The following is a 12,770-nucleotide window of genomic DNA, read 5'->3' as shown; positions in this document are numbered from 1 at the left end:
CATGGTCCATGGTCCATGGTCCACAGCGAAGTCGCTGACGAGAGAAGATCTAATGTTGAAAAATCCAGCTTTCAGTCGGTTTGACTGACTGTGCATATCCGGTCTGGGCAGACAGGCAGGCACGGTATTGTCAGTCCAGAGATGGGGGAATATTTTGCCATCCTTGTGAGCCATGTAACATTTTTTGGGAATACTATGGCCGTCGGAGAATGTTGCGTTGACACAGAAACTCCGCAGAAGGGGCACAGCTCCCCCATAGCCGGTAAAGTTAACTTATTAAGTATTTCCTCATCCTCCAGCAGATGTAGCCTGTGCATGAAGTTGTTGTGGGTAAGTAGTCCTACAGGCATGGGCTGTGGGCTTAGGCTACTGCGGTAAACTTAACAGGCATCTTCCGGTAACCATGGCATCCTCCGGTCATCGGGCATCATGTCAGACTCCAACCCCGTAAAAAAACAAAATACGGTGGAGAGATGATAAAATGCGTCGCTATATATAACTATAACTATTGAACTTGAACTAAGTATGAACATCAACTAAAGTTATTGACGTTTTCGGGATAAAAAGTAAAATTACTGAAAATAAACAAGCCAGACGGAGCGGCGTCAATCTCGCCAGCATTCCTGTTATAGGCAACCTCGATGTGTGTGTGGTGTGTGGTGTGTGTGTGTGTGTGTGTGTGTGTATATATATATATATATATATATATATATATATATATATATATGTGTGTGTGTGTGTGTGTGTGTGTGTGTGTGTGTGTATATATATATAAAGTTTCATATTTCATATATATATACACACACACACACACACACACACACACACACACAACACACCACACACACACACACAACACACACACACACACTGGGCAATATATCAATATCAATATTTTGATTTCCTGATATGAGACATGATATGGTCTTAGATTTTGGATATTGTAATATCGTAATATGGCACAACAACAAGTGTTGTCTTTCCTGGTTTTAAAGGCAGCATTACAGTAAAGTGATGTCATTTTCTGAACTCACCGGACTGTTGTTTTATTTGCCTTTACCCACTTAGTCATTATTATATCCACATTACTGATGATTATTTATCAAATAACATATCAAAAAACCCTGCTATGCTCTATAAACTATTATTCTGTATACAGTATATTATTTTGGGCTGGTCACATATGTCTACTGGGAAGCTGTAAAGAGACTAGAGCGTTTGTTCTTTTGTTGTGGTTGATTTTAGCTCGTCTCATTACGTTGCTATATTAGGACCAAAGGATGGACAGAGTCCCTTGGACATCAATACATCTGTCAGCCACGTCTCACTGGAGACTAAACGCATGAAGTGTGTGTGCTTTGTTGTATCGACAACATTCATTCACAGGTTGTGTGTGTGTGTGAGAGTGTGTGTGTGTGTGTGTGTGTGTGTGTGTGTGTGTGTGTGTGTGTGTGTGTGTGTGTGTGTGTGTGTGTGTGCTGACAGTGTAAAGAACAAAGAGTCCCAGTCAGTGCTCTGTTGCCATGGAAATGCTTCAGCATGACTTCAAAGGCTTCCTTCAGTCTCTCTAATCTAACTTCACATAGACGTTAAGGCGTGCATTTATAAATTAATCACTACAACTAGACAGCAACAGACAACCGACTAGTTTGAGGGTTGCACCAGCTAAAATAGTTTTAACATAGACAAAAGTTACATCTTAAATTGTACACCTTGTCATTAGTAAGTGCAAAGTCCTCCCTAAAATCAGGTTGACATGGCGCACCTCTTTGAAAGGTGGGAAAAGCTGGAGGATGAGGAGGAGCGACTGGGCGTTTTGCATCGGCACCGCGTTCGCCGGGATCTATTACACCCCATGTGTGATGAAGTTGATTTGTATTCAGGGTTACGTCTTCCAAGAGAGGAGATAAAGAGGACAACTGACGTCCATGAGTCCTCCTCTCTGGACCTTTAATATCTGAACAATATTTCATACTAGAGTTCAACTGACGGGATTTTCTCTGGCCGGTGCTGATGCCGATCACCCGACTCAAACTAGCACAGATAAGGAGTGCGTCCTGCCTCTACACGTGTTTGTCATTGGAGAGCGCCGATTGTGGAAGTCCAGAGTCCTGCAGCTGCCTGCAGCTTGGAAATAAAGGTGATGAGTAGATGAGAAAAGCTTTTATCGATTGACAGTCCTCCCTTCAGCCCAGCAGACAGCGTTGCACATCATATGGGTGCCTGGAAACTGAGTGGCCTAATATGCTGGAAATGATTTGCTGTCTGATTTACCTCTGACAAGGAAAACTCATCAGAACAAACTGACCAACTGCAATCAATGTGTGCAGTGAAATCAGGCCATGACAGCAGCAGAGGAGAACTGGATGACAGAACAGAAATATCAACCATTTTTATCTCCATCCAAACCCAACGCAGCTTCCATACAATCAGAGACCAGACAGCGGGTGTAAAGGTTAGAGGGCTCCACCACTAATCATAAAAGTAGTATCATAATGTAATGTATAATCTCGAAATCACACAGACTTCACACTCATCATCCAATGCTCAAAGTCAGCAAATAGCGGCCCCAGGGCCAAATCTGGCCCTCCACCAAAATTACTAAAAAGGTAAAAAGACACCATTCAAATGTTGTGGTTAGCACTAAATACAAAGCACAGCTGAGGCTAATGGGAATGGTGATGATGTTTTGTGCTGAGTTTTGTTTTGCTTGTGTTGCCTTCCTTGTGTTTCTTTGTATTTTAAAAAGCCTTTTTAACATCGCGGACAGGGGACTACATATGAAAAATAGACTTTTGGCTAATTCCGGCTTTTTACACCCATGGGAAATCATGTGTCTCCTTTTATAAATAAACTGAATTGAATGGGAAAGTGTTGGACAATCTGGAGGTGCGAAATGAAAAGTCAGGGCATCACTAAAGGCGTTAGGATTTATCAGCCGGTAACAGTGACTATAACACATGTTGTGCCAATTGACTCAAGGATTTCCAAACAGTAGAGTTAATTCACAACATACAGACCCTACAGTATGTCTCCATTCGCCTGTGAACCTGCGATAGCCTCCCAGTGAACAGCGATGAAAAAACTAACCCTGCTGGCTGATCCAGCAGTAGTTTATTGTGGTTAAAACCCGGAGATTAAACCCCACGCTGTGACCCCCTGCTGGGGGTGGAAAGGTGAAAGCTGCTGTCCAACCCTGACAGAGATGGGGAACAACTCTCTGCCCCACTCTCCAGCATCATTACAGCGAGGCAAAGGGAAGGCAGAGGGGGTCAACAAAAGGCTAGATTAGACAGCACCAAGACAACATAAGGGTGCACAATGCTCCCAATTTGTTATTTTAATGGTTCTTAAATTTTTTTAAACCTTGTTTGGATTTAGATTAGCAATTTCTGTGATATTATGCTGTCTAACAAACAGAAAAAAGACCAATGGGAGTGAAAATATATCATATATGGGTAAATATGTGGCCTCAACTAGGGATAGACCGATTATTGATCCTGGCCGATTATTTTGCAGATTATCTGCATCAGCGTTTTATTTGCCTGATAACCAATAAAGTTAATGAATTAAAAATTGTGCTACTTTGGCCCGGCTACAGCTCTGTGTCTGTCCCTCTGCTTCGGTTTCCCTCACCACTGAGTCTGACTTAATGTCCCCCCCCACAACACTATGTGACTCTCTGTTACTGGCTACAACGTTATATGTATGTTAAGTTTTGTTAACTTAATGTATGTAAAGTTTTGTGTTGGAATCTTACTTTTGACTTAAAGATTTTCATTTTCACTTGAAATGCATATCGGTCCTAAATATAAGTTATCGGTTTTATTAACTGCTAGTAATTGGTATCGGTACCAACCTCGAAAAAAACAGCATCGGTCAACCTTTGGCCTGAGCATAACTGAATATTGTTTTTTGTGCGTCAGCTCACTTCAGCTATCATTCTGATAATCTCTTGTCAGTTGTATTATTTTAACCCATTTCCCCTCAGCGGCCTGCTTGGCCCAGCATGACATTTTGTTTGGCTTTTCTATCGTGAAGCATGCGAGTGCAGTGGAGGCAAACGGCCAGCATTGATGACTGAATTCTGTTTCATCCTGTGGGAAACAGGAGCTAAAGAGACCCCATTACGTCTAATGAGAGAGATCCGTGAATCCGCTTTCTCCACTGCAACATCAGGGAGAGATGGAGAGAGGGAGGAAAGAGATGGAGAGTAGTAGAGACGTAGCACGGAGAGGAAGGACAGGGATGGAGTGAGAGAAGGGAGGAGAAACCTGACCTACTTCTCTTTGGCTTATTTATATGCTGAGAACAACATTGTGAACCAACCAGAAGCCTGGAAGCTGCCATAGCAACAACAGTCAGAGAAATCCCAGTCTGAGAACCCAACTGGTTACACTTACTGTTTAGTCATAAAACAATATCCATAGAAATCTGCAAAATTACCACTCAGTCTTCTTAAATGTACATCCACATGCATTAGCAAATCTGTTTTGTAATTTTGGCGCATTCATATGGAACAAATCTGCAAAATGTTCACTTTAAACCCATTTCTTTTTATTTCCTATCATCTCTGAGAGCTGCTAAGGCATGATTCATTTTTTTGTGGTTCTGTTTCAGGAACTTAAGCCCTCAGGTAAAGCTAAAGTTTGTAGTTTCTGTCTTCCCCCCATGACATATTCTAAGTTATGACAACAACACTGTTGTTGATCCACCTCCCCCTCCCCCAAGCAGTTGCTAGTAGCCAAGGAGGACATGGAGGATTAAAAAAACATGTTGGACTCTTTAGAAGAGTTATCTTCACTCGAGCTACTGCGCAGAAAAGGTCACTGGACGACACAATCTTGTGAACATAGTCATACAAAGAAATCCAGGGAGATTTGTGTGGCGCTGATAGTCTTAATTAGCGTTGTAGCAACTCATTTGGCGATGGGTTGAACGTAACAGACGTTCATTGATATCAAAAAGTTACGCACTAAAGCTTTAAAGTTAGAGGAAAACAGTCGTCTTAATTTAACAATGTAAAAGTCAATGCTGACTTCAAGCAGGAGACAGGAAGCACTGACTATCAATATTTAACCAAACCACTGTATTTCCTTTGAATTAACACACGTTCATCATTTGGGTGAGATGAGAAGATAGATGTTAGTCTCACGTCATGTCTCAAACGTCCTGAATTGGAAGAAGAAAATAAAATACATTGCCAGAGAACGTCATCAAGGCCGGAATTAAGTTTCTTTTGATAAACAACATAAAGTAAGAGAGCAGCAGTCCACTCGTTATAACTGCTGGTTTAGCTTTAGTACTAATGTACAATGTGCCTACGGTGTATGTCTTCTACTGAGTAAGCCATGCTCCACAGGGCATCAGCAGTTAATGGCCACATGAAGGTGGAGATGTTGGCTGTGTGTGTGTGTGTGTGTGTGTGTGTGTGTGTGTGTGTGTGTGTGTGCGCGTGCGCTGAGTCAGCGAGATTCCGAGCACTGAGCTTATCCACTTTCTGGTCTAGACATTAAGACTATTGCAGCCAGGGCCGATGTTTCATCCTAAGAGCTGCTTCACTAACCAGGGAAATGGTAACAGCGAAGATGAAAGCCATTACATTTATCTTTGAAATGTCTTTAAACCTTGTATCTTACATCTGTGCTGTCTTTAAGAAGTATTGTGGCACTAACTGACAGGACTTATTAGAGTTATTATTGAGCTAGAGTGAACCTAATGCCGAGCTAAACACCTTATAGAAGACAAACAACAAAAAACATATCCTTTTCACGATATGATATGGTCTGGCTAAAGATAATATGCTTTACGAAACTCAAAGGTAGAGCAGTAGAGACAGTCCTCCCCTTGACAGAAAACACATCTGCATGTGTTTTAGTGTGTGTGGGTGTGTGCATGTGCAGCATGACACCTGCTAAACAAGGCAGAACTAGGACACCATGAATTATGCACCAATACATTATGCACCTATCAAAGGCAGCGTGTTTATGACATACTGTACTTCATAATCCACAGATTCACACACACTCATAATTAGTAAGGGACAAATTATGATTATGAGTAGTATATCAAATCAAAGTAACTGACTGGTTTCCTGAACTGGAAATAATCACCATGAGCCAGTTAACTGCACCAGATGCTACTCAAACACAGTGCCGAAGGACGTGGGGAACCACAGGATGTCTACAATAGAAGTGTTATTTTCTTTTCTTAAATTACATATCACATGTCCGACCCATCAACAGAAAAGAACAATGGTATTGGACTATTCTGCAAAACCTGGGGTTTTAACATTAATTTTCATACCGTTACATCCCTAGTTGATGTTAAGGAAAAGATCCTGGTTTTGGCAAATAAGTTATGGTTTAGGTGTCTTCAGGGTAGGCCAACTTAAACACTTAGTTAAGGTTATGGTTAATAAAAAGGGGGCACATTAAGTGTATGGGTGTTTTATGGGTTCTGCATTGGCACTGAAGGTTGACATTGGACACTATACTGTGAGGTGCAGAAAAGTCCAATATGGATGTAATTCCTAGGACAGGGATGCTTATCAACTACAATGGCTTATCAAAACCATTTTAAATACAAAAGATAAAAATCTTTTTACATCCGCATCTCAAGACCTTAATCAGTGGTAGACGTTTATGATGAAGACCATAAGATAAAAAAAAGTGGATCCACAGTTAAGTTAAAAAAAAATAAAAAATCTTTTCCAAAGTCACAAAAGTAATGACCCTATTTTCTTTCAGATAACGAACACACAGAAGCCTGGTTTCAGATTATGAATAGTTGCCAAATGAATTCAAATGACTCGGTCTGGTGTTATTGATGGTTTATAAGCCCACCAGAGCTTGGTAGACTGGATTTAGAATGGGGATTAGGCCTGCACGATTCGGGGAAAATATGAATCATGATTTTTTTTTAGTTTAGAATTGATATCACAATTCTCTGCCCTGATTTTTTTCTCACTAAGTGTAATGTTTATTGCACACGTGAACCATGACAAAACAAAACAAATTTGGCAGTACCAAACATAGATTTTCTTTTGGCACCTAGAGCACATTGGGCACCATCACAAGCCTGTAAACATAGAGGCTTCAATGAAGAGAAGGGGGAGCATTCCAGCGCTTAAGAGCCCTTTAAAACCTATTTTATGCAGTCTATGTTTCAAACTCACAGAAGAAAGTAGTAGCGTGTGTGATGCAGTGTACTCGGAAAATTAAATGAGAATCAAAGACATTTAAAAAAAAGTTATTTAAAAATTAAATCGTGAACAGGGTGAATTGTGCAGGCCTAACGGGGATGGTATCTTCTTTATGTCAAAGCTAGAATCAATTCCAAACCCAAATGAGTATGCATGAGATCAATGCAGGTTGATTTACTTCTTACAGACATACTAACAACCTTTAAATCAACTGCTCCCAGAAAACGCTAACTTATTCCGTGCCGACAGCAAAAGACGCCGACGGCACCCATGCGTCACTGGAAACACAAGACCAACTTTCTATTGTTTAGCAATTTTGTTGGGAGAAAGTCAAATTGTTCAATTAATTCTAAAACACATTGAGTTCCATCTCGAAACAAGCCTTCAGAATTGTGAACATACAGCAAACCTTATGCATGAGCATGCTTTTAAAACTTCCTGTGTCTTCCAGTGACACAGAGTTAGTCATAATCCTTGTATTTTCCCAGCGAAGACCGGCTCAATTAACCAAACTGACGGAGGCGTTGTCCAGGCATTACTCCACCTACTCCCCCGTTTGGAGTTTGCATGAGCGAGAGTTAAAGACACTCACCCTGTTAAAGCGCTTGGCCTGGAAGAGGTGTCCGTTGACTCGGTAGAGTTTCCTCCATCTTCTGGCCCCGCGGCGATAGATCGATTCTAGGAGAGAGAGGAAACGGTTATAGAGTAACAGCATAATGGGGATGGATGTGTGCTAAACTAGAGGGGGAAAGGATGGAGAGGAGGGGAAGAGATGGAGTGGTAGCTGAGGGAAAGGTCCCGCAGCCACTTCCTTCATCGGAAGTCTGAGTTCAAGTGAGGGGAAGACACACGTCAGGTTTCTACAATGTATGCGCATGCTCACACACAACACACACACAAACACACACACACACACACACACACACACACACACACACACACACACACACACACACACACACACACACACACACACACCACACACACACACACACACCACCCACCCTCTCTCACCAGTCTACTCTCTTCTCACCCTCTCCCTTTGTCTTTCTCCTTCTTTCCCTGCTTCTTCCTTTCCTCAAATCCTTCATCCCTCCTTTTCTTTTACTCCTGCCAATGAATGGACTTATTAGTGCTCCATAATGCCTTTTATTCAGATGAGACCATGAAGGTGTTGCTATTTATAATAGCAGCTATTAATAACCTGCAGGGCATAAACATTTGCCAAGCAGTGAGCTGAAACTTGTCTCGTCATATCAAACAATGATTTAAAAATGATTCATCAACATTACGACCTGCTGAAACAAACCAAATCAGACACATTATTATTTTATATCAGGGATGGGATTGTACTCATTTGTTAAGGTATTAGTTTTATTTGATCATTCTTCTAATCTAAAATATTGATTAAGAAAAACAGGAGGAATTATCACTTGCCTTTTTATAATTTAAACCTAATTATTATCAGTTATAAGAAAAATAGCTGTGTTCTGTATGTTCAGTATTAGGGCTGACATAACATCATTAGTGGTTGGGGGAGTGGGGGAGTTTTTGACCCTCTGCCCATGGGATGGGACCAGGACTCAGCTGAGCCCACGTGGAACTCCGCTGAATCCCAGAGCCGCGCCAAACGTGCTGCAGGCCGGCATCCAGGCATCCAGCAAACTCTGACAAAAAGAACTCGGAACTCAACCAACCTGTCCTAACCTTTCCATTTCCCCAGTCTAGTGGGGATGAACAGACACGTTATCTCAGTGGTTAGCAAGAAGGTTCTGTGCTGGGTTTGAATCCAGGTCGTTCCGGGCCTTTCTGTGTGGAGTTTGTATGTTCTCCCCCGTGTTTGCGTGGGTTTCCTCGGGGTGGTCAGGTTTCTTTTCAACAAAAAGACATGCATGCTAGGTAACTAGGACCACAGTTGAAAACCAGCTGACTGGCTAACACTGGCACATTTACAGAAATGTTGATTAATCGGATAAGTAAAATTTTCCCCCTGGCCTTCTATATTATTATTATTATTTCATGTATACTGTATGTATGTATATATTTTTCCTAGTATCTCATTTATATTTATATTCTTTATTGTGTGACTGATGTACGTGTGCTGCTGTAACACCGTAATTTTCCATTTTTTGGGGGGATTAATATCTATCTATCTATCTATCTATCTATCTATCTATCTATCTATCTATCTATCTATCCATCCATCCATCATCCATCCATCCATCCATCCATCCATCAGGTGAAACCTGACTCCTTCCTGTGATAGGGGGGTTAATGCTACAGATTATTGCTGCCAAAATTGGCCACAGACACCAAATAAAAAATTATATTTTATGTAATTTCTAAGATAATTTTAATGCGTTATTTAGCAATATTACTGTCCACATAGTTCACTTTAGTGATTTCGCCTCTTTTAGCTTCTGTCTCATGTTCAAAAACATAGTACTACTAACCAAGTTCTGATGTATTAACAGATAACAGTAGTTTTGGCTATTATCAAAAGTAGGGTTGGACAAAATTACCATGACACAACAGTATGAATGACTTACGGTCCCAAAATGTACTCTTAACACAATTCCAATATGTAGTGTCTGAATCCCATCTATTAAAATGACAACCAAACCAAAAAAGGTTCAGTCAAACATGGCAGCCCATGGTGCACTTCACCCATGTCAAAGGGCATGATTGCAAATTGTATAACCATCATGCATCGTGTCTGTTAGGTTGTTCACATTACTTAGTCATCATGGTCCATTCCTCCTACAGTGTGCAGATGATCACTCAACAAGGAAATTATTATAGGCATCTATTATATTTCTATTAGCAGCAGGACATTAAAATTTCAGGGTGTTAAATTAGATGCCACTTAAAAAAAGAAAATAATTTAATTTGATGCACTGTCACACAGCAACCAGTAGTGGACATCAAGAGGAGCTGAGTAACTCGCTGTGACTAACGAGGCTACACACATAAAGGATGTGTCGATGTGTGACCAATTTGTTATCATGTGATAATTGTCCACTGAAAAGACGCATGCAAGAAATTCACTACAGAACTGCTGATCACTACTAAGTTTTTATAGGAAGATCTTAAACTAAACTGACTCACATGAGACATTTGTCCACAGACAGTAGCTTTATTTTAATTGATTGTTATTATAGTGTGTCGCAAAGAAAAGTTAGCTGTCAGTTTCAGGTTAATATGGGAAACATTCATCCCTACAAATCCAAAAAGATCAACATCTGCCGCGAAAACTAGCATAAGTTTTAGCTACACCATGTTTGTTATTACTGGATGTCAATCCCTACTGATGAAATAAGCCACCATAAAGAACACATCCGGTGATTTTCGTGCAGTGTTTGCCACAGGTATTCGACAAAGAAGGACCTGCTCGTTGTTTTTAATGACATCGTATTTTTTTTTCAGTTTACCAGCCATTGGCAGATAGACCAACAAGTTAATTTTGCACCCTGTACACCATGAAACTCGATTGCATCTTTCATTAAAACCTTCCCTGTCTGCTAAACGCCCACTTGTTTAAAACTTCACGCCTCCAGTTTGTACCACAGACTTTCTAAGTGTAAACTCGAGGGCATAGAGAAGTGTAGATCATGTGCATAGGCAGCAAACCATGATGCAGCTCCCAGGGCTGACTGATAAAACGGCTGCCATACAAATCAATAAATAATCAGTTTTCATGTGTTGCCTTTTGCTGCTGGCCACAAAAACCCACCACAGCATGAAGTGAACTGGTTGGCTGAACCACCCGAACCAGGCGTGGCACCCCTGACTCCCACTAGCTATTCTCTAGCAGCTCGCCCAGTGTCTCCCCCTGTACTCTCTGTACTGGTTTTCCAGTCTAGTTGGTTGCTGCAGAGATGGTGCCGTTAATCACCCCCCCCACTCATTTTTTTTGCCTCATTGGGGCATGGGTTGCCATAGCCCACCTCACAAGCTATGTTAGTTGTCAGAGGTGTCGGGTGCATGTCTGCAGTAAAGGCATCTAACATCTTTAACCTAATATCTGTTCTTCTTTCTCCATCACCAACCACCCTTGGCTATTATCTACAATGTACTACACACTGCAGACAGACTCCAGACAAAAAATGTACAAGTCGCCTTATTTTGGCAAGCAATATTGGCAAGCCATGTCGCCAGGTCTTGTCAAAGCCAAAATGTAAGTTGTGCTCATCTCTGTATGCAAATAGGCCGTCACTGAGAGGGATTTGAACACAGTATCAGACACTTGGTACATGAGGTACTGACTGAGGATTACTGGGAAAAACTGTGGCAAAACCGCTGTTAGAAATATAGCATATGGTCTCAAAGGGTCTACAAGCAGAAGTGGCATTGCTATAGAGGCCTCTGTTGTCTTGAATGTACACTTCACAGCTACATTCTGACTTTTTTTTGCATCATGAGGAATGTTTCTGTGATCCTGGTATCTTTCCATACGTCTCTGAGTCAGGGCAGTGGGGTTCAGAGTGAAAGCGAGCAGAGGAGAGACACAAAGGGGCTGTGCTCTTTGGGTTCTCCACTGTGAATTCCCTCTAATCCCGTTAACTCAAGGCCTCTAAAGGAAAGTGGCGCCTGCCTTAGAGACTCACTGTGGCGTGTTTCCATAGTTACCCAGCATTTCTTCCCCCGTGCCCTTATTTGTGGGTGACTAATAGAGGGGGGGGGGGGAGAACACACACAATATGCCACTGAGGCATTGTGTGCGAGGAAGGTAAGCCTACACTTCACACTTCCTCAATGCCCACATCAGAAGCTAAATACAGTTTATGTGATTAAATAATGAATTGAAACAGATGTTGTGACTACATAAGTGGTAACTTGCAGCACGTAGCTTTGTGTCTTTAATCAGAGTGTTGATGAATACATTAGTGGTTATACAGAAAACATTTAAATACACAAGTGAATGTTTCCATCCTAAATGCGTATTTGGCTGCCATACAGACCGCATTCATCAATCTCTGGGTTTAAATGGTGAATTTTGCATGGATTATCTTGGCTATGGGTGGGAATCACAGGGTACCTCACGATACTATACACGATACATGGCTCACGAAACCATCTGCGTGATACCATTGCAATATGTATGTACATCATAGACAATCCTATGATGATACATCACGTTATCGGTCAAACTATGAATGCAAAATGTCCGTGAAAAGTTTAAGTAGAGTTTTTCTTGCGTTATTCTCTCAAAGTCCAAACAGTTAGAAACGTTTTTTTCAGTCTGTAAATTAAAATGACACAACTATAGAGCACTATGACAACTATGGGTCTAGACTTTGGACTAAAACGTGGATGGGGCATCCCGTTAAAAACCTCATCCTCTTTGGCTCGTTACCTTATGTTCAAGTTTCCCTCATTCATGTGTTAAGCGTAGGGTGAATGGGTAAAATTCTGGACAGGAGTACGAACTGTGTGTCATGTAAACCCGAAAATACAAATAAAAAAATCATTATAATCATGAACTCAAGTGTAATTATGAAACAAGTAAAACAAACACAAAGTGTTGGACTGTACAGTTGTGCTGTTAGTTATGTGTAGCTCGCTG

At 41.2% G+C, this 12,770-nt stretch overlaps 1 protein-coding gene across 3 annotated transcripts in view; it reads right to left on the bottom strand.

The window, feature by feature from the left end:
• Positions 1 to 12,770, bottom strand: part of LOC116693186 (protein kinase C zeta type) — a 94,026-nt gene that overhangs the window by 45,064 nt on the left and 36,192 nt on the right. For all 3 annotated transcript variants that reach the window (XM_032521980.1, XM_032521979.1, XM_032521977.1), the window contains exon 2: positions 7,797 to 7,882. Coding sequence is in view for 2 of the 3 variants with exons in the window: in XM_032521979.1 (XP_032377870.1) it covers positions 7,797 to 7,882 (86 nt within the window). In the remaining variant the exon portion in view is untranslated. The remainder of the gene's footprint in view (positions 1 to 7,796; positions 7,883 to 12,770) is intronic.

Source organism: Etheostoma spectabile, chromosome 7 (assembly GCF_008692095.1).
Source record: "Etheostoma spectabile isolate EspeVRDwgs_2016 chromosome 7, UIUC_Espe_1.0, whole genome shotgun sequence".
NCBI classification, from domain to species: domain Eukaryota; kingdom Metazoa; phylum Chordata; class Actinopteri; order Perciformes; family Percidae; genus Etheostoma; species Etheostoma spectabile.
The sequence above is the reverse complement of the archived record's forward strand: the minus strand, read 5'-3'. Positions and strand labels throughout refer to the sequence as shown.